The sequence below is a fragment of the Mytilus galloprovincialis genome, chromosome 2, assembly GCF_965363235.1.
Source record: "Mytilus galloprovincialis chromosome 2, xbMytGall1.hap1.1, whole genome shotgun sequence".
NCBI classification, from domain to species: Eukaryota; Metazoa; Mollusca; class Bivalvia; order Mytilida; family Mytilidae; genus Mytilus; species Mytilus galloprovincialis.
Window position 1 is genome coordinate 65,852,504 of NC_134839.1, and position 23,974 is coordinate 65,876,477.

At 33.4% G+C, this 23,974-nt stretch overlaps 1 protein-coding gene across 3 annotated transcripts; it reads left to right on the forward strand.

Moving 5' to 3' along the window:
- Positions 1-37: 37 nt before the first annotated feature.
- LOC143064145 (UPF0538 protein C2orf76 homolog) lies at positions 38-22,661 on the forward strand. 3 transcript variants are annotated; one of them, XR_012975190.1, is made up of 6 exons: positions 38-229; positions 13,928-13,978; positions 17,051-17,088; positions 17,842-17,920; positions 18,869-18,995; positions 21,976-22,661. XR_012975190.1 is itself a non-coding variant. In XM_076236766.1 (5 exons), exons 1-5 carry the CDS (start codon positions 103-105, stop codon positions 18,943-18,945), a joined length of 372 nt encoding a protein of 123 aa, XP_076092881.1. In that variant the 5' UTR covers positions 38-102; the 3' UTR covers positions 18,946-22,661. The 3 variants fall into 3 exon arrangements, 2 of the variants coding, with proteins under 2 accessions (XP_076092881.1, XP_076092882.1); XM_076236766.1 differs by having other exon boundaries at positions 18,869-22,661; XM_076236767.1 differs by lacking the exon at positions 13,928-13,978 and having other exon boundaries at positions 18,869-22,661.
- The last annotated feature ends 1,313 nt before the right edge of the window (positions 22,662-23,974 follow it).

Here is a 23,974-nt window from a genome sequence, read left to right on the forward strand (position 1 = left end):
ATAAGCACGTTTTCAACCAGTTGTTTTTTGTGTATGTTTACGAAAACTCCGACTAGCGTTGATTTGTTTACATTGAACACAAACTGATTTATTTCACTGCTAATGTCATCAGGAACAATAACTGTTCGCTTGGTTAGATCTTTTGAACACAGGAACATCAAACATATTGTTCTTCATGATGTAGATTTTACTCAAACTGTTAATTCATTCAAAGAAGCAATCAAAAAAGGTTACTAATATTGTAAATTGAAATGTGTCTTAGTTAAGGTGCCACAAGCCTCCCTCATTGTATAAAGGGAAGCAAAACAAGTAGTGCCACTGTCAAATATTGCCCCACTTTTCCACCAACCCGCCGCTATTTTTACCAATTTGCCATACTTTTGTAACCAACTGGCCCCACTTATGTAAAAAGGTTAAATCCATTTAATTTTCTCCTTTTTGCCCCACATATGAAAATGAGTTTAATTCCATTGAATAAAGGCAGAGCTCCAGATAAGCTGAGTATTTGCGTGATCACGCAATAAAAATGAGTAAAAACCCAATGCAATTGCCCATTGCAGGGTTCAATAACCCAATTAATTCAAAGGAAAACCCAATTATATGCCAAAACTATGAGTTCTTAATGCTTTTACTCGCTATCGTTTGCGTTGTTTACCCTATCTGATTACAGTCGTAGCGTAAATCTATTTTATAATATTTAAAATTGGAAATGTCCTATGGTTCATAAAATAGAGCCCTTAGGCTGCATCAAGTAGCTGAAATGGGTCCCTGTTGGAATTTTCCGTTGCTCAACAGGTACACGTGAATATGAAAACATTTCGATCTTCTCGGCGTTTATCCAATAAGCGTGTTTCATGTTGTCATATTTTTTCAAATTGCTCCGGACTTATCATAACATACAATGATTTATAACGAAAGTAAATGTCCGCATGTTTTCATCTTCTTTTTGATAGCTTAGGGAAAGTTATGATAATAACAAAACTCAGGTAGCCGAGTGTTTTTATAAAGCATCCATCAAACGCACGTGCGTGATTGCATACCTTAACTAAAATATTGCTAGAAAGATAAACACGGGGTTACGTCAAAAACAAAATCAGTTGGAAAAAGTGAAAGGTATATCTCAAATCTCATGAAATCTGGGAACCACTTATTATTTTTTTTTATAAAGTGGGACTTGCAAATAGGTGAAAATACTGGCAAAACTTTCTCACAGCACCCAAATTTCACATAAAAATCTAAACACTTAGCCGGCCCACGCCTACCCCAACTAAACTGTAGGGTGATCATATGGGATCTAGAAAAGTAATTAGTTACTGTCCAACTAGTGACACCAGCTGCAGTTTATATAAGTTGTGAGAAAATAAAAAACTGGAAGAACGTTTAAAACGGGACATAAATAAAATGTACAATTGCTCGTCAGTGAATAAACTAAATAAAACAGCTAGCACATATTTAAGATGGAAGATATAATGTGAATATAACATGCCTGAATATTCAATATTGTGTTGATGAAAAAACCCAATACATAAAGGAGCTTAGTGGTTAAAAACCCAATTTGATATTTGCTTGAGGGGTGAACTGAAATTGATAATGCAATTAAAAATCTTTATCACCCAATTACATAAAAAAATGGTGGGTAAAAACCCCAATTTGTGAATTCTTATCTGGAGCTCTGATAAAGGTAAATCAGTAAGATTAAAAAACAAAAAAAAAAGTTAAGTGTGGTTGAGTTGTCAGGACAAAATAGTTGTGGTGTGGGGTCATCAGTGGTTTTATAATTCTATATTTTTATGCAGTTAAGCTGCATTATGCGAGCACCCTAGATTTGTGTCTTTCCCAATAAATGCTGAAATATGTGCTGTTGTTATGTATCTAGCTGGTTACTATGTTATAACTAATTGAACACTTTTTTAATCATGTTAATACTTTTAATTCTGGATTACAAAAAAAATGACCAGAAAAACCTTAAATGGTCGTGGAATCACCCAAAAGTTTTGTAGTTGCACATAGGAAGTAGTGCTCATTAGGAATCCTTATGTAGTTTATTAATGTCTGTGCTTTTGGCTAAGATGTCTAAGAACAATTGTATGAAATATTTAATCACCAAAAATCTATAAAGACAAGTAGTTTAGATTTCCCAAATGGCAAAAGTCGTATGAATATTGTTTGTCATCAATAGGTAGTACAACTACATCAGTAGTCTATTATATAAGTTCAACTGTTCATGCTGTTGGCGGCAATTTCAAATTAGAAGACGAAAATTTTGTATCTTTTCAATTTGCAGGCAGGGGTTCAAATTAGCAGTGGTCTGAGGTCCGCGACCTTCCTCTTTTAAATTGGACTTTCGACTTAGCTACGCCCGACAGACCTTCTATTATGGAAAGAAAATAATTCTGTATTCTGAAAAATAACTTTGCAAACCTTTTCACCAAAGTCTCCAAATAAACGATCTCAAAACTTATTTTCATCATTATTATTCATGACAGTGATGTTCATTTTGTTCAATCGCTAGCTTTATACAGAAATTCGCCAACAGATAATGTGTAAATTCGAGTAAAACCATATCTGACTGACAAAAACAACATTGAAAACAAGGACAATGGATGCTATCAATTACAATATCGCATCCGATTCCGGAAGCGGATAAGGGTAATTCCAGGTTTTGGGGATCAACTACCAAAAAAATCTAGGCAGGTGACAAAATACATCTATGCATGGTAAATGAATATAAACACTAGAATTGAAAACCAAAAGATGTAAAAGAAAGAAAAAGCAGAGAATATTTTATACAGAAACTCAAAATTACTTTTTTGACAAATTTTAATGTCAAAATCCAATACAATGTGACAGCTGGGAACAGACAGAACAGTATATCTAACAATATATATGTTCCTGGTCACAATATAAATTTTCTTTATCAGTGATAAATTTTGATAATGCATGTAAGATGCTTTTAAAGTGTAAACATATTACTGAAATTTTGAAAGGGTATTTTTTTCTCAATTTTGAAGGGTTAGTTAAAGTAGATGGAAGTTTCTTACTTTATTTTCACAAATACTACAACTATATTATATAATACCTGAATGTAAGCAATCATCTGATATAAAGGTGGCGTCCTTTGGGCCACTCTACCCCCTCCTGTTTGATAACTTTAAAACTGATGAGATCCCCACCTCAACCATATACGTTCATGTATGTGACTATATAACTAATCAAATGAAATATAGGGGAGTTTCTGGGGTCACCCCAACCCCTCCTCTTTGGGAATTTTGAAATGGTTGGGATTCCCACCCCTAAACCATATATATTCAAGTATGGGACAATATAACTAATCAAATGAAATATAGGGGGAGATCCTGGGGTCAACCCAACCCCTCCTGTTTGGGAACTTTGAGCGGTCGAGATCCCCACCCCTTAACCATATATTCAAGTATGGGGCCATATAATAAATCAAATTAAATATACGGGGAGTCCCTACATTCTGTTTGAGAACTTGGAAACGGTCCAGATCCCGACCCCTTAACCTTATACATTTATGTTTGTGACAATATAAAAAAATCAAATGAAACATAGGGGAGTTGCTGGGGGTCACTCCATCCCTCCTATTTGAGAATTTTAAAACATTGGAGATCCCCACCTCTAAGCCACATATATTCGTATATGGGACAATATAACAAATCAATTAAAATATAAGGGGAGTCCTTTTGGTCACCCCACCCCTCCTGTTAAAATTTGAAAACCGTTGAGATCCCCACCCCTTAAACATATACAATTTATATTCATGTATGGGACAATATAATAATTCAAATGAAATAAAAGGGGAGTCCCTGTGGTCACCGTACACCCTCCTGTTAGAGAACTTGGAAATGGTCAAGATCCTCACCCCTAAACCATATATACTCATGTATGGGACAATATACCAAATCAAATGAAATATAGGGGAGTCCCTGTGGTCACCCCACCCCTCCTGTTAGAGAACTTGGAAACAATCCAGATCCCCACCCCTTAACCTTATACATTTATGTTTGTGACAATATAAAAAATCAAATGAAATATAGGGGAGTTGCTGGGGGTCACTCCATCTCTCCTATTTGAGAATTCTAAAACGGTGGAGATCCCCACCTCAAAGCCACATATATTCGTATATGGGACAATATAACAAATCAATTAAAATATAGGGGGAGTCCTTTTGGTCACCCCACCCCCTCCTGTTAAAATTTGAAAACCGTTGAGATCCCCACCCCTTAAACATGTACAATTTATATTTATGTATGGGACAATATAACAATTCAAATGAAATAAAAGAGGAGTCCCTGTGGTCACCGTGCACCCTCCTGTTAGAGAACTTGGAAATGGTCAAGATCCTCACCCCTAAACCATATACACTCATGTATGGGACAATATACCAAATCAAATGAAATATAGGGGGAGTTCCTCTGGTCACCCCACCCTTACTGTTGGAGAACTTGGAAACATTTGAGATCCCCACCCCTAAACAATATATATTCATGTATGGGTCAATATAACTAATGAAATGAAATGTAGTGGGAGTCCCTGGGGTCACCCTACCCACTCCTGTTTGAGAACTTGGAAACTGATGAGATCACAAACCCTAAACCATATATATTCATGTATGGGACAATATAACGAATTTTTGAAATGAAATATAGGGGAAGTCCCTGGGGTCACCCTACCCCTTTCTGTTTGAGAACTTGAAAACTGTTGAGATCCCCACCCATAAACCATATATATTCATGTATAGGACAATATATAACAAATCATTTACATTTACTATGGGCAGGTCAGTCAGACCTCGCCTTTGATCCCTGTAGTAGTGAACATTTGTCTGATTTGTGTCTCATAACTTTTGTACTATAGAACACAAACTTAGTTTTCTTTCCAGGGAAACCAGTCCATTCATATTATTACATGTTCATACTAAGTCAACTTGTACTAACTAACAGTCAACTAAAACCAACGTTAACTACTAACTAGAACAAATGCAATCATTGTGTACCACTGCAGACTCACCATAAAAATATATACATTGATATGTGCATTGCTTTTTAAACCTTGATAACATATAAATTATTTGCCTTAATAATTAATTCATTAGATAAACATAAATGTAAAATATATGAATGTTTAATGTTGAAGCAACATTGCCACAGTTTTCATAATTACGTTTGCCTTGGTTTTTGGTTAACTGCCTTCAGCGCTTACAGCGCTTTGATTTTTTTTACCATTACACTCTGTTTTTTATTCTTAGTTTAAACATATTTATTCATCATCAATACAAATATATAATCATACAAAATACACAATAATAACAGGATTTGGAAACAAGCTATATTTAACTTATATTAATCCGTTTCCGTGAAATACCAACTCCAGTTAACTATTACATAAAAATAGCATGCAATATTACAATGAAATGGAACAAGAATAATAAATAACTATATAACTGAAAAAGAAAGCAGACAAAAAAACTTAATTTTAAAATAATGAAAATAAATACAACAAAAGAAGAGAAAAAAAAAGTTAAAAAAAAAAAAAACTACACGGAAATAATATACACATGATTAGATGAAATGCAACGTAGTGAAAATAGTGAATAACAATTTATCTTGTAAATCTCTTGCACTTTAGTAAGAATTTTTGTAATTTTTCAAAAATATCTTTATTTTGGTCTAAATTTAGGGCTTGTGATCCAAATAAAAGTAAATTTGTATTTAGTGTGACTGGATAATTAATTGAGAAAATAATGTCATTACGCAATTCATCATATTTTTTTACAATGCAATAACAAATGAGCTGTAGACTCAATCAAACCACACGAGCAGTTCGAAGAAACTACTAGATTTCGTTTGAACAAATGTTCATTTAGAGAACTACTATTCATCCTTAACCTGGCATGTAATACTTGACTCATTCTTGTACCAGTGTAGTTAAAATTAGGGCATTTATTATTTGGGTTTTTTATACGACTTTTAAAAATGCTTAAAGACGTAGAATTTCTGGTTTGGTCTGGTAACTTATTCCACAATTTAATAGACAAAGGAAGGAAATAATCGGAGTAAAGATTAGTTCTTGTACGAATTTCCGAAGTATTTTGAGTCTGACGAGTAAAATGGTTATGTAAATCAACTGTTTGATTTGGTACCAAGTTTTGTAAATAATCTGGAGTTTCCTTATTTACCATTTTATAAAACATAGTGAGCTTGTGTTTTTCCCTTCTTTCTGAAAGTGTTTCCCAACCCGTTTCCTCATAAAGCTTCTGTATCGAAGTTAATTTATTCCCACCTGTTACAATTCTCATAGCTTCAATTTGAACATTTTCCACTTTATTAATCAAGTATTGTGTTTCATTATCCTCGTATCCCCGTACTCTAATATTGGTCGAATATATGAAAAATACATTTTTTCTAAAATGAACCTATTCAGTATAAAACGCATCTTTCTAAGGATATTTAACCTATTATATGCACGCTAAACTATATATTCAATATGAATATTCCATAATCCATTATTTGAAAAAATGATCCTAAATGTTTATGAGTAGAAACTTCTTGAAGATCAGTGTCATTCATTTTTAAGATCGGATGACTTGATTTTATTGATTTTCTTGAAACAATCATGGTTTCTTTTTTTTGTGAATTAAAGTTTACAAGCCACTTAGAGGACCACATATGGATTTTATTCAGATCTCCATTAAGAATTTCAGCAGTATTTTCAGGGGTGTCTACTGTCAAATAAATACTAGTATCGTCTGCAAATAATTTGATAGTAGCTTTAACAATGTTTGATATCAGTTACTATATCATTAATAAAGATAAGAAAAAGTAGCGGACCAAAAATTGAGCCCTGTGGGACACCTGCATTTATCTGTCTCCATGTTGAATTGCTTCCATTTAAGACCACCCGTTGACTTCTCTCAGATAGATAATCACAAAACCAATTTAGTAAATTTCCAGAAATTCCATATTGTTTAAGTTTTGATAATAGCCCTTTATGCCAAACCCGATCAAAAGCTTTGCTGATGTCACAAAAAAACACCCTAATCTCTTTTCCGTTATCTAAAGCCTTACCAAAGTAGTTAGAAATATCAATAAGTTGATTTATGGCAGAGTCGCCTTTTGTAAAACCCGATTGATTAGGGGTGATTATCATATTTTCAATTAGAAATATGTGTACATGTTTATAGACACATCGCTCCATGCACTTTGATAATATACTTAACAACGAGATAGGTCTGTAATTGTTTACCTCATTACAATTGTTACTCTTAAAAACAGGAGTTACATGTGCTTTTTTCCAATCTGCCGGAAATATGGCTTTAGATAAAGATAAATTAAATAGTTTACAAAGAGGGAATTTTAGCTGTGATACAGCCTCTTTTAATAATATTGGACTTATCAAGTCTGGACCCGAGGCCTTATTTGGGTTTAAAATCTTTAGAACATCTTCGACCTCACTATCTTTAAGTGTAATGTCACTTAGTGTATAGTCTGGAACGGTTAAGTCAGGAATAACAGCCTCGGTATCATCAATGTTTGTCTGCATCGCAAAAAAGTTATTAAATTCATTCGCTTTATCAATATCATTAAATATTAAGTTATCATCCTTAAGCAGGGGAGGAATACCCGAGTGAGTAGGTTTAATACCAGAAATTTGGTTACAAGTTTTCCACCAAGTTCTTGCTGATGAGTTACTATTTGACAATTTTTGTATAAGATTATTTTGATATTGTTCGCGAGCTTGTCTTATTGAAGTGGTCACTTTATTTCTATTTTGTCTAAATTTATTCCAATCGGCGGGTCGGTTAAACCGCTTAGCTTTTGAGTGTAAACGGTTTTTCTTTCTTATGAGTTTTCTTAAATCGTTATTTAACCAAACAGGGTCAGTTTTCCGAATAGTTACAATTCTATTGGGTATGGAAATTTCAGCTGCATCAAGGATACCATTTGAAATTTCTGAATTAATCTTGTCAACATCATTTAGAGCAAATATTCTATCCGAGTTGGTTTTGGTCAATATGTGTCTATATTCATCAAAATCACCTTGCTTATATAACCATATTTTTCTTTTAAAAGACAAACAAGCAGGTTTTTGTGCATTAATAAACCCCATTACTGGACAATGATATCTTATTTGGTCTAAAAGTGGTGGCCGACTCCACAATACGGTACAAAATCGAAATTATCAGTTATAATTAAGTCAATTAGCGACAACGACTGTTCCGTAAAATGAGTTGGATCTTCAATAAGTTGCTCTAAACTGTAATTTGTACAAATATTATGTATTTTGGAATTAGCACCATTAAGCAAGTTATCGTTAAAATCTCCTGTTACAATAATTCGGTCACATTTCACATCATTTACGGCAGACTCAATTGAACTTTCAATTTTTGTCCATATTTCATTATTACTTTTAGGTGGCACATAGAAGGTTCCATACAATACATTTTTGTTATTTATTTTTAGCTGAATCCATATAACCTCAACACCGGGCACTTCCAAATCATCACGTCTCTTCGAAAAAATATTTTCTTTAACATATACTATAACCCCTCCCCTACTTTTCATGGGACCCCTATCTTTCCTGAATGGTTTCTGGTAATTCAAAAGTTCAACTAAGTCTGACAAGTTATTATCATTCAACCAAGTTTCAGAAAATTTGATCTACATCATAATTGTCCTAAAACACCTGAAATATTTTTTATTTCATTAACTCTTTATTCTGTCCAGCTACTTTTTTTGCCCATTATTATCTTATCAAGAAAGATATCAAGAAGTACCTAACACAACCCTGATAAGAAATGTTTGCTACAATGTATTTGTATATTTTTTTTGTTTTTTTATTTTCATTTGATTTTTTGACTACATGTATACATCTTAAACAGCATTATATCTTAGGTTAATAACAATACATTGAACTACATGAGTGTAAATTAACTATGTGTAAATATCTGTTTTGATTGTATTGTAATTTGTATAGGAGGGCCTCAAGGAAGATTAGGATATTGTAACTAACTGAGTTTACCCTCTTTAAATAAAGAATTTATTATTATTATTATTATTATTATCTGCAACCCCCTTTCAAGGCGTTTTTAAAACAAATTGTTGGTTTCCTTTGAAAATACATGTTAGAGGGATATGAAATATAACATTCAGTTAAATGAATCTTATTAAATGATATAAAAAAAAAGATCTTTTGCTGTTGTAAGAAAATCGCATAAAAGACAATTTCTAGAAAAAAAATATTCACTAAATAGATGGTAAAAAAACTAATGTGAGTATTTTGTTTGAAAATTTTGTATAAAAGAAGACCATATATAATGGTATTAATTTATTTCCTGATCAGAAGATTTAACCTGTTCTGTGATATTAAATTAAAAACCAATAAAAATATTGGTACTATTCCAATCAACATGTACATGTAGTTTACATAAAATCTTTTGCAAAGAGACCTGAATACACACTCACTGACAAGTCGTCTTCAATCACACAATGTTGAAGATGGGTGTTTCAAAAAGTAAAATAACAATTTTTTTGTTTTGCCCAAATTTGATAAGTTAATGTTATTTGGCCAAGAATATGTACTGTACATTATGAATTTATAAGCTTTGTGACCATGAATAATATTTAATTTTTTTTTTTTTTTAAATGAACAGAAGTTTAAGGGCCATGAGATTTTTTTCTGAACCAAACAATAAAAGGTTTATATATTTTAAAAACTTTTTGAGGTATGATTTTGGAAATATAATACATGTCGATGCCACTGCTGGTGGACGTTTCGTCCCCGAGGGTATCACCAGCCCAGTACTTAGTCAACACTTCGGTGTTGACATGAATATCAATAATGTGGTCATTTTGATAAATTTCCTGTTACAAAAGTTTGAATTTTACGAAAAACAAAGGATTTTCTTATCCCAGGCATAGATTACCTTTATAGCCATATTTGGCACAACTTTTTGGAATTTTGGATCCTCAATGCTCTTCAACTTTGTACTTGTTTGGCTTTATAAATATTTTGATATGAGCGTCACTGATGAGTCTTATGTACACGAAACGCGTGTCTGGCGTACTAAATTACAATCCTGGTACCTTTGATAACTATTTACACCACTGGGTTGATGCCACTGCTGGTGGACGTTTCGTCCCCGAGGGTATCACCAGCCCAGTAGTCAACACTTCGGTGTTGACATGAATATCAATAATGTGGTCATTTTAATAAATTTCCTGTTACAAAAGTTTGAATTTTACGAAAAACTAAGGATTTTCTTATCCCAGGCATAGATTACCTTAGCCGTATTTGGCACAACTTTTTGGAATTTTGGATCCTTCATGCTCTTCAACTTTGTACTTGTTTGGCTGTATAAATATTTTGATATGAGCGTCACTGATGAGTCTTATGTACACAAAACGCGCGTCTGGCGTACTAAATTACAATCCTGGTACCTTTGATAACTATTTACACCACTGGGTCGATGCCACTGCTGGTGGACGTTTCGTCCCCGAGGGTATCACCAGCCCAGTACTTAGTCAACACTTCGGTGTTGACATGAATATCAATAATGTGGTCATTTTGATAAATTTCCTGTTACAAAAGTTTGAATTTTACGAAAAACTAAGGATTTTCTTATCCCAGGCATAAATTACCTTAGCCGTATTTGGCACAACTTTTTGGAGATTTGGATCCTCAATGCTCTTCAACTTTGTACTTGTTTGGCTGTATAAATATTTTGATATGAGCGTCACTGATGAGTCTTATGTAGACGAAACGCGTGTCTGGCGTACTAAATTACAATCCTGGTACCTTTAATAACTATTTACACCACTGGGTCGATGCCACTGCTGGTGGACGTTTCGTCCCCGAGGGTACACCAGCCCAGTAGTCAACACTTCGGTGTTGACATGAATATCAATAATGTGGTCATTTTAATAAATTTCCTGTTACAAAAGTTTGAATTTTACGAAAAACTAAGGATTTTCTTATCCCAGGCATAGATTACCTTAGCCGTATTTGGCACAACTTTTTGGAGTTTTGGATCCTCAATGCTCTTCAACTTTGTACTTGTTTGGCTTTATAAATATTTTGATATGAGCGTCACTGATGAGTCTTATGTACACGAAACGCGCGTCTGGCGTACTAAATTGCAATCCTGGTACCTTTGATAACTATTTACACCACTGGGTCGATGCCACTGTTGGTGGACGTTTCGTCCCCGAGGGTATCACCAGCCCAGTACTTAGTCAACACTTCGGTGTTAACATGAATATCAATAATGTGGTCATTTTGATAAATTTCCTGTTACAAAAGTTTGAATTTTACGAAAAACTAAGGATTTTCTTATCCCAGGCATAAATTACCTTAGCCGTATTTGGCACAACTTTTTGGAATTTTGGATCCTCAATGCTCTTCAACTTTGTACTTGTTTGGCTGTATAAATATTTTGATATGAGCGTCACTGATGAGTCTTATGTAGACGAAACGCGTGTCTGGCGTACTAAATTACAATCCTGGTACTTTTGATAACTATTTACACCACTGGGTCGATGCCACTGCTGGTGGACGTTTCGTCCCCAAGGGTATCACCAGCCCAGTAGTCAACACTTCGGTGTTGACATGAATATCAATAATGTGGTCATTTTAATAAATTTCCTGTTACAAAAGTTTGAATTTTACGAAAAACTAAGGATTTTCTTATCCCAGGCATAGATTACCTTAGCCGTATTTGGCACAACTTTTTGGAATTTTGGATCCTTCATGCTCTTCAACTTTGTACTTGTTTGGCTGTATAAATATTTTGATATGAGCGTCACTGATGAGTCTTATGTACACAAAACGCGCGTCTGGCGTACTAAATTACAATCCTGGTACCTTTGATAACTATTTACACCACTGGGTCGATGCCACTGCTGGTGGACGTTTCGTCCCCGAGGGTATCACCAGCCCAGTACTTAGTCAACACTTCGGTGTTGACATGAATATCAATAATGTGGTCATTTTGATAAATTTCCTGTTACAAAAGTTTGAATTTTACGAAAAACTAAGGATTTTCTTATCCCAGGCATAAATTACCTTAGCCGTATTTGGCACAACTTTTTGGAGTTTTGGATCCTCAATGCTCTTCAACTTTGTACTTGTTTGGCTTTATAAATATTTTGATATAAGCGTCACTGATGAGTCTTATGTAGACGAAACGCGTGTCTGGCGTACTAAATTACAATCCTGGTACCTTTAATAACTATTTACACCACTGGGTCGATGCCACTGCTGGTGGACGTTTCGTCCCCGAGGGTACACCAGCCCAGTAGTCAACACTTCGGTGTTGACATGAATATCAATAATGTGGTCATTTTGATAAATTTCCTGTTACAAAAGTTTGAATTTTACGAAAAACTAAGGATTTTCTTATCCCAGGCATAAATTACCTTAGCCGTATTTGGCACAACTTTTTTGAATTTTGGATCCTCAATGCTCTTCAACTTTGTACTTGTTTGGCTGTATAAATATTTTGATATGAGCGTCACTGATGAGTCTTATGTAGACGAAACGCGTGTCTGGCGTACTAAATTACAATCCTGGTACCTTTAATAACTATTTACACCACTGGGTCGATGCCACTGCTGGTGGACGTTTCGTCCCCGAGGGTACACCAGCCCAGTAGTCAACACTTCGGTGTTGACATGAATATCAATAATGTGGTCATTTTAATAAATTTCCTGTTACAAAAGTTTGAATTTTACGAAAAACTAAGGATTTTCTTATCCCAGGCATAGATTACCTTAGCCGTATTTGGCACAACTTTTTGGAGTTTTGGATCCTCAATGCTCTTCAACTTTGTACTTGTTTGGCTTTATAAATATTTTGATATGAGCGTCACTGATGAGTCTTATGTACACGAAACGCGCGTCTGGCGTACTAAATTACAATCCTGGTACCTTTGATAACTATTTACACCACTGGGTCGATGCCACTGTTGGTGGACGTTTCGTCCCCGAGGGTATCACCAGCCCAGTACTTAGTCAACACTTCGGTGTTAACATGAATATCAATAATGTGGTCATTTTGATAAATTTCCTGTTACAAAAGTTTGAATTTTACGAAAAACTAAGGATTTTCTTATCCCAGGCATAAATTACCTTAGCCGTATTTGACACAACTTTTTGGAATTTTGGATCCTCAGTGCTCTTCAACTTTGTACTTGTTTGGCTGTATAAATATTTTGATATGAGCGTCACTGATGAGTCTTATGTAGACGAAACGCGTGTCTGGCGTACTAAATTACAATCCTGGTACCTTTAATAACTATTTACACCACTGAGTCGATGCCACTGCTGGTGGACGTTTCGTCCCCGAGGGTACACCAGCCCAGTAGTCAACACTTCGGTGTTGACATGAATATCAATAATGTGGTAATTTTAATAAATTTCCTGTTACAAAAGTTTGAATTTTACGAAAAACTAAGGATTTTCTTATCCCAGGCATAGATTACCTTAGCCGTATTTGGCACAACTTTTTGGAATTTTGGATCCTCAATGCTCTTCAACTTTGTACTTGTTTGGCTTTATAAATATTTTGATATGAGCATCACTGATGAGTCTTATGTAGACGAAACGCGCGTCTGGCGTACTAAATTACAATCCTGGTACCTTTGATAACTATATATAGAAATCTTGTGGTTTAGGTCTGACATTGCATACAGTGCAGCTGTATTGGTGAATTAGAGTAAGGAAAGACATTAATTCAATACATTCAGTACATTTCTGAAGATTTTAAATAGACACAGAGTTTTCATTTTAAAGAAAGTCCATGAACACATGTTTGATAGAAAAAGTTAGCCATTCAAAGTACTTTTATTTGTTGGATCATATGACTTAAATGCACTGATTTCAAATGTTATTACTTTGTGTTTTTTTAGATCTGGTGTCAATGCAAGGAATTCCACCACCTTTTAAGAAGTATAGCTATGGTTAGTGTATTGTTTTCACAATATAGACAATACTGCTTCAAACATAGAAAAACAAAAGAAGTGGTAGATACATGTAAAAGTCAAAGTAAAAATAGCAATGCTACCATTGCCATGTCAAAATGCAAAACACTACTAACACTACTAAAGAAGAAACAGTTCACAAACCATAACACTACAAAGAAAACAAAAGATTGTGCAGCATGAAACCCATTTAATTATGGAAATATAACAAATAAAGACACATGTCAAAATAATATTTTATGCCCCACCTACGATAGTAGAGGGGCATTATGTTTTCTGGTCTGTGGCTCCGTTCGTTCGTCCGTCCGTCCGTCCGTCCGTCCGTCCGTCCGTCTGTGGTTCCGTTCGTCCGTCCAGGTTAAAGTTTTTGGTCAAGGTAGTTTTTGATGAAGCTGAAGTCCAATCAACTTGAAACTTAGTACACTTGTTGCTTATGAGATGATCTTTCTAATTTTTAAGCCAAATTAGACTTTTGACCCCAATTTCACGGTCCACTGAACATAGAAAATGAAAGTGGAAGTTTCAGGTTAAAGTTTTTGGTCAAGGTAGTTTTTGTCGAGCCTGCAGCTTTTGTTGCAGAAAGCTCGACATAGTGATAGTGATCCGGCGGCGGCGGCGGTGTTAGCTAACTTCTTAAAAGCTTTATATTTTAGAAAGTGGAAGACCTGGATGCTTCATACTTTGTATATAGATGCCTCATGATACGAAGTTTCCGTCAGTCACATGTCCAATGTCCTTGACCTCATTTTCATGGTTCAGTGACCACTTGAAAAAAAAGTTCAAATTTCTTGTAATGTTGAATTCTCTCTTATTATAAGTAATAGGATAACTATATTTCATATGTGCGTACCTTGCAAGGTCCTCATGTCTGTCAGACAGTTTTCACTTGACCTCGACCTCATTTCATGGATCAGTGAACAAGGTTAAGTTTTGGTGGTCAAGTCCATATCTCAGATACTATAAGCAATAGGGCTAGTATATTCGGTGTATGGAAGGACTGTAAGGTGTACATGTCCAACTGGCAGGTGTCATCTGACCTTGACCTCATTTTCATGGTTCAGTGGTTATAGTTAAATTTTTGTGTTTTGGTCTGTTTTTCTCATACTATATGCAATAGGTCTACTGTATTTGTTGCATGGAATGATTGTAAGGTGTACATGTCTAGCGGGCAGATGTCATGTGACCTTGACCTCATTTTCATGGTTCAGTGGTCAATGTTAAGTTTTTGAGTTTTGGTCTTTTTATCTAATACTCTATGCTATAGGTCAACTATATTTGGTGTATGGAAATATTTTATGATCTTTATGTCAGTCGCGCAAGTTTTATTTGACCGTGACCTCATTTTCACGGTTTCATTGCACAATGTTAAGTTTTTGTGTTTTGGTCTATTTTTCTTAAACTATTAGTAATAGTCAACTATATATGTTGTATAGAAGCATTGTTAGCTGTACATGTCTGCCTGGCATGGTTCATCTGACCTTGACCTCATTTTCAAGGTTCATTGGTCTTTGTTTAGTTGTCTTGGTTAATGTTAAGTTTATGTGACAGTTGTTATAATGCTTAACTTTATACTTAGGACTATCAACATAATATCAATGATTAGTATAGAAGGCGAGACATTTAAGTGTGTGCACTCTTGTTGATGAAGCTGAAGTCCAATCAACTTGAAACTTAGTACACTTGTTGCTTATGATATGATCTTTCTAATTTTAATGCCAAATTAGATAATTACTCAATTTCACGGTCCATGGAACATGGAAAAGGATAGTGCGAGTGGGGCATCCGTGTACTTTGGACACATTTTTGTTTAGTATGATATTATACACTATAGATAAAAGCAGTATTCCATTTAGAAAATGTTCACAGGGCACAGCTCTCACTCTAATTTACTAATGCTTCTTTTTGTTTTTACTTTGGTTCCCTGCAATTTAAGAACAACCAAAGTGACAATTGTTGACTGCCTATTTTCTTCCTGTTGTGTTTCTCCAAAAGTTAAAAAGGCATCCACAATTAATGTCACAATAATGACACAGGATAAGAATATCAGGTTCATATTAAACTTATGAAGGTAAAAAAATATTTCGTACAATTGTTAAGAAATGAATTTTCACCTTCTACATGTTCTAGCTTATCATTTTGCATCTGTTTGGTTTTCATCTACCATACATTGTACAACTGCTTTATTCATATATAAAAGAAGATAAAACTTATTCCCAGAATCATATCATATCTCCTTATTTGTATATTTATATTGGGATGAAGTCCCCAAGAACAGTAGAAAAATCAATAAAAAAAAAATTTTAAAATCGGGAAATTTCGGGCGAAATTTTCATTGTACTAATGAACTCAAAATCGGGAAATTTTTTTGATGTCATTTTTTGAATTCCTGCATCTGCGCAGAAATCTACAATGTACTTCCTTTTTCTGGTCTCGTTTTTATGAAACTTTGAGTAAAATATATATTTATCAGTTTAGTATAAAATAGGAAGGAACGCAATACCAATTTCATTTTTAATAATTCCTTGATATGAAAAAATGTTACCTGATGATAGCGTATCTTTGTTTACATTGCATATGACGTCATAACTTAAATAACGTCAAAACTAAAATCACTAACAACAGAACCAAAATCGGAAACGTTACGGTATTTCCGTTTCTTTTTTTGCTTTTTTTTCTATATTTAACAAATATTTAAGTTACAAAAAAATAATTCATACAAACTTCGTCCCCATTTACAGGTAATGCCTACCTCATATTAACTTCTTCTACCTGAAAGTGATAATCATGATAATAATATGTAAAGGTATAAAATATCTTTATTAGATTCATCATTTACCACAACGTATTTCAGGGGCCCCCCTTCCCTATTTCATGCATACAAGTGTAATTCTTCTTTGCAAAACATTCATCCAATGTTGAAACTTTTTCATAAAATACTACATGCTATATTTATGTGTAAATATGAAGACATGAAATGTGTAGTACATGGTCATTAACATTATATTTTCATTGTTATGTTTAATGAACTTGATTTATTTGTTGTATTTACAGATACACTGAAGATAAGCCATAAGGCTCATGGAGCTAAGGTAAGCTTACTAATTGTTATAAAAAAGTGTCAGAAATGCTACATTCTATATGTTTTACCCAAGTCTGGACCCTGTAATTCAGAGGTTGTCTTTGGTTGCTATCTGTAATATATTTTCGTTTATTGTCTGATTATAAATTGTGTAAATAAGGCTTCTTTTTTATTTATTAATAAATGTTTACATCATATTCTACTTATCCCACCTTTCTATGTTAGCAAGGTATAACCAAATAAATACATCAACCTTATTTTCTAACCTCTAAAGATTAGAATCATCAGATAACAGATTTTGGATGAATCCTTAATGTAGTTTTGTAAGACTATTTTTAAACAACTAGATGTTTGGAATCAATGTAAGCAATATATTTCTTGCCTGTGTACGTCGCTCATCGTATGTTTGACAAGATGTTTCAATGTCCATCTAACATTATTTATGATTTGTAGTTTTGGCCATTTTTTTATATGTATTAGTCGTATATAAATGCACAATTTTGGGATTTAGTCATTCTTAATCAATGATTATGCTACATGTTAGATCAGCAACTTTGTAATATGGATTTAATATTCTGTAAGAATTATAAATAAGCTTGTCTGATAGCTATCAATAAGATTTGATCTCTATTTCATTCTTCAGAAACCTTTAAAATTATATTTACAAGACTTTTTTTGTTGTAAAAGATTGCATTCAACTATATGTTTATTGGTTAGGTGATGCATTTTAGAATTCTAACTCTCTATTTGATAATATTTTCAGAGTAATGATCCCGTTATTGACATAGCAAATGATCAGTTGATTTTAGAAGATGGAGTCACATTGGTGGAGGCTGGTGTTGGTAAGATCATTGTAGTTTAATTCTATCTACATGCATCTCCTTGATTGTATATCTTTAAGTTATCATTTCATTTACTGATACTTAGTGTTCATCATTGTTATTTCGCCATTACTTTTATTTTAGAAAATCATTTGCATTAATTATATGGTTACTTGCTAAATACAATTCAATCTTTAATTTTAATTTGCAATTTGCAAAATTGAAACAATCTTAAGTCTTAGATGCATGATTTGTTTAATTAGTTGTTAGTGGCTTTGAACTAGCAGTCAGATAACTGCGAGTACTGTCAGATCTTTTCCTAGTGTCTTTTTTTGTCTGAATGTACAAGTACCCGGCCACGTCCACTTGTATTTTTGTCCATGATAAGTTAAGCCTTTTTCAACTAATTTTTATAGTTCGTTGTTATGTTGTTCTGTTATACCACTGTCCCAGGTTAGTGGGGGGTTGGGATCCCGCTAACATGTTTAACCCCGCCACATTATTTATGTATGTGCCTGTCCCAAGTCAGGAGCCTGTAATTCAGTGGTTGTCGTTTGTTTATGTGTTCCATATTTGTTTTTTTGTTCATTTTTTTATATAAATAAGGCCGTTAGTTTTCTCGTTTGAATTGTTTTACATTGTCTTATTGGGGCCTTTTCTACTATGCAGTATGGGCTTTGCTCATTGTTGAAGGCTGTACAGTGACCTATAGTTGTTAATATCTGTGTCATTTTGGTCTCTTGTGGACTGTTGTCTCATTGGCAATCATACCACATCTTCTTTTTTATATTAACCTTTCAGTGCTCACAAGCTCTTTGATTCATAGCTCTCACTGTACATGTATATTGTTGTGTAATAATTAATTAAAGATAATAGTTCCAGTAAATGTATCTTTCACATAATATTGGCTGTGGACAATCGTTTATCATTGAAGATTCTTCTTTATTTATTGTTTTCGTTTATTTACAGGAAATGAAACAGAAATATCCTATTTCAAAATGGAAGACTACAGGAAGTACCAAGCTGATCCACATTTAGTGTGGTGAACAACAGACGGCCACACGAAATGTGTAATTTTCAAATTCAAAATATGCTGGTACATGTACTTTGCTTGTTTAAGTAACTGGTCAGTTTTTGTGTTTATGAAATATAAGGAGATAAGAATTGTTTACAGTCTTCACTTGCATTTTTGTCCTTCTGATGAGTTAAGCCTTTTTCAACTGATTTAAATAGTTCGTTCTTATGTTATACTGTTATACCACTGTCCCAGGTTAGGGGGAGGGTTGGGATCCCGCTAACATGTTTAACCCCGCCACATTATTTATGTATGTGCCTGTCCCAAGTCAGGAGCCTGTAATTCAGTGGTTGTCGTTTAATGTTCCAAATGTACATATTTGTTTTTCGTTCATTTTTTTGTACATAAATAAGGCAGTTAGTTTTCTCGTTTGAATTGTTTTACATTGTCTTATTGGGGCCTTTTATAGCTGACTATGCGGTGTGGGCTTTGCTCATTGTTAAAGGCTGTACAGTGACCTATAGTTGTTAATTTCTGTGTCATTTTGGTCTTTTGTGGATAGTTGTCTCATTGGCAATCATACCACATCTTCTTTTTTATATTATTTGGTTTGGATATGTTTTTGACTTTACATAGACAGAAAGAATTTTAAATGTATTTTACAAAATGTATTAGAAACTGTGTTTTTATTTGTTATGTTTACTGACACTGTAGAAGCTTAAAAACTCTATTGACATCTGTCAAGGAAATATTTGATACTGTTATTAACTTATTTTTACAAATATGCTCCCTTAGCCTAATTCACAGCGATTTAATTTCGTGATTTTCAAATTCATTTTACGTAGTTAGATAAAGAAAAATCCAAGTTTTAAATTTTTGCATTGATTTATATTTATGATATTTTTCATTAGCGAAAGTCACAAAAATTACTGTGGATTCATTAATATTCGTTGGAAACCAATTTTCAGGGATTTCATGGGTACAGGAGAACCATGAATTGAAATGTTCAACGAATTACCAATTTTCTAACTAAAGGAATGCCAACTTTGCCAAAAACTATGAAATTGAATATCCAAGAATATAATATGCAGATTTTCCTTAAACCATGAAAATTAATACCCACGAAAATATAAATGAATCCACAGGATTTGAATATATTTGAAGTAATTAGAATATATAAGGAGTTTAAATTTAATATAAACAAGTGCCATATAATATAGTAATTAAGTCAAGCACAATAAAAAAAAAAATTATTCAACTGATTATTTCATCATTTTTGTGTATTAAGTTACTGTTAGTGTGCTCAAGTTACACCAGGGTTGACTGTTCACCTACATTAATGTATGATCTGGTGAAAAGTTTCAATTATTTGTTTATATGGGGATATATCCTTTTTAAGTTTACAGTTCCACCAACTTTATTTTTAATCCATATTGAATGATAGAAAAATGGATTCACATCCTTAAAAATGGAATAACTGATGTTTTGTTTTATTTCTCCAAATATTTAGAACAATTTGATAATAAAATAGTGTTGTTTATTCTTTAGTTTTCTATGTTGTGTCATGTGTACTATTGTTTGTCTGCTTGTCCTTTTCATTTTAGCCATGGCGTTGTCAGTTTATTTTCGATTTATGAGTTTGACTGTCTCTCTGGTATCTTTTGTCCCTATTTTGCATAGTGTCAAGTCATAAAAATACGAATTGATTAGTCTCTAGGAAAACTAATTTTGCTAAATCTGTGCCCCTACCCCTCATGCACAATTTGGGTACTGTGATCTTAAACATGAACATCTCATGAAATAATCACCTTTATGCCCTAAATCTGCTTTTGGCATGGTAACAATGTCACATAACTATGCTTAGCTAGATAAATTACCCATCATATGATAAAAGATAAAAATATGTATAATGTTTTTGTCGAGCCTGCAACTTTTGTTGCAGAAAGCTCGACATAGGGATAGTGATCCGGCGGCGGCTACGGCGGCGGCGTTAGCTAACTTTTTAAAAGCTTTATATTTTAGAGGGTGGAAGACCTGGATGCTTCATACTTTGAATATAGATGCCTCATGTTACGAAGTTTCCGTCAGTCACATGTCAAATGTCCTTGACCTCATTTTCATGGTTCAGTGACCACTTGAAAAAAAGTTTTGTAATGTAATGTTGAATTCTCTCTTATTATAAGTAATAGGATAATTATATTTGGTATGTGCGTACCTTGCAGGGTCCTCATGCCCGTCAGACAGTTTTCACTTGACCTCGACCTCATTTCATGGATCAGTGAACAAGGTTAAGTTTTGGTGGTCAAGTCCATATCTCAGATACTATAAGCAATAGGTCTAGTATATTCGGTGTATGGAAGGACTGTAAGGTGTACATGTCCAACTGGCAGGTGTCATCTGACCTTGACCTCATTTTCATGGTTCAGTGGTTATAGTTAAGTTTTTGTGTTTTGGTCTGTTTTTCTCATACTTTATGCAATAGATCTACTATATTTGTTGTATGGAATGATTGTAAGATGTACATGTCTAGCGGGCAGATGTCATCTGACCTTGACCTCATTTTCATGGTTGAGTGGTCAAAGTTAAGTTTTTGAGTTTTGGTCTTTTCATCTAATACTATATGCCATAGGTCAACTATATTTGGTGTATGGAAATATTTTATGATCTATATGTCAGTCCCGCAGGTTTTATTTGACCTCGACCTCATTTTCACGGTTCATTGCTCAGTGTTAAGTTTTTGTGTTTTGGTCTATTTTTCTTAAACTATAAGTAATAGGTCAACTATATTTGTTGTATGGAAGCATTGTTAGCTGTACATGTCTGCCTGGCATGGTTCATCTGACCTTGACCTCATTTTCATGGTTCATTGGTCTTTGTTTAGTTATCTTGGTTAATGCTAAGTTTATGTGACAGTTTTTAATAAAGCTTTATACTTAGGACTATCAACATAATATCAATAATTAGTAAAGAAGGCGAGACATTTCAGCGTGTGCACTCTTGTTTAAAGCAGTGTTGAATTATTTTTGAGATTGTAGCTTATATAGTGTTCACATCTTTGCAGGAAATGAAGCAGAAATATCCTATTTTAAAACGGAAGACTACAGAACATACCAAGCTGATTCACATTTAGTGTGGTGAACAACAATCACATCATTAACTGTGTTCTATTTAAATTCAACACTTTCTTTCCATATGCTTGTTTAGTGACTGCTCACTATTTACTATGTGTTGTGTGTAAGCTGACCAGACACACTATAAATGTTTACAACTCACTAATTACTCTGACCAAGTTTTTGCATAGTGAAAATGATCTTCAACACAGCTGTGCAAGACGAAATCCATGGACATGTTTTGTTTCTTCTCTTCAAACATGTAATTTACCTATTTGCTGATTACCAGTATCTTGAAATGCCATATAATTTGATTATGTTTTTGTTAAAATTCTGTGAATCTCATAAAATCAACAAAAGTGCCATGATATACAAATGCATATTAAATGTATATAATGCATACATTATTTTTTTAAAAACATTTTGGGGTTGCCTCTAATGAAATAAATATATGCTTCCATTTATGGATTGTTTTATGCAGTTATTGTAACAGAGAGCAGTATTATATCTTTTTAAAGGAGTGTCTTATCAATGTATATTTTCTTGCAGAATATGTGATATCCGCACTGCATAGTTTTTATAAAGAAAGAATGTCAATAAAATGCATTTTGTTTTAATAAAATATGTGAAATATTTATTAAGCAATTTTATTTTTCACTAAGAGTATTTGTTTTGATTGCATGTTATCAACTGTCATACCATACTAAAACGAATATCCAAAAGAAATTTAATCTTGAGATACAAAATTAAAACTACCAATATTATAACCACCTGATGTAAATTTAGGGATAAAAAAAAATAAAAAGACAGACTTGCAATCATATAATAACGATTTTTCATGGTCTGTTAGATTTCTTGTCATAGATGAAACAATGTTTTAACCATAGATTTACCCTAAATGCCCTCGTTTCAGTATTCATATGCATGGTGTAATACATCTCCAGTTCAGGGGTAATGTGAATCAAATGATGTTGAATCACTGACTTCCAAGCCATAATACATCATTGACCAGCTTTCTTGTTTTCTTTTACACAAAAAGAAAATGTGGTATGATTGCAATGAGACCAAATGACACAGAAATTAACAACTATAGGTCACTGTACAGCCTTTAACAGTCAGCAAAGCCCATACCGCATACTAAGCTATAAAAGGCCGAGCATTTTTTGAACATATTTTACTAAAATGATTGCTAATAATTATTATTAATTATTATTTCAATATATTTCGGTTTAAAAAAAAAAATTAAACCAAAAAGAAAATATTTTACATTTCAGACTGTAATGTAGCTTATCAGGTATATGCATTGTAAGTGAAACCCATAGCATTTCAGGCAGTCACCGAAACTGCACAAATTATATGCATGTTAAAATGAGCATATCTGTCAAATCAAATACTATGTGTCAACTGCAACATGACAGAGACAGTTTCAGGTTGACTTGTAATCCATGTTAAAATGTATCTCAATTCAAATGTCAGTAGAGATTTTAGTGCTACAATCAACCAATTTGTGGGTTCTACTGTTGAATCTGTTAAGTGATAAATATAGTCAGAAGTTCTTCTTAAGGTAGCACAATACAAAGATTTTTTTCACTCCCAATCAGACAACTTTAAACTGATGTAATTCATTTCATCCTTATTTATATTTTATAAACGAGGTACCAAAAGAAAGAAGAAAGATTAATCTTTCATATTGTGATAATTTCATTATGGCATAAGTATTACATAATTAATTTTTATGTTATTAGTTGCTATATTGTGATGTCCACACTTGAATGAATTTAGCTTCTTTGTTCTTCATAGCATCCCAAAATATTTTATAGATTCTTGTAAAACACAGCTTGACCTCCAAAACTGTGTCTCAGATATTTAAAAACATCAAAAGAACAAACTTTATACCCAATTGAATTTAGCGGCCTCTAATGAATTGAGGTTGCAAACTTCATTGAAGAT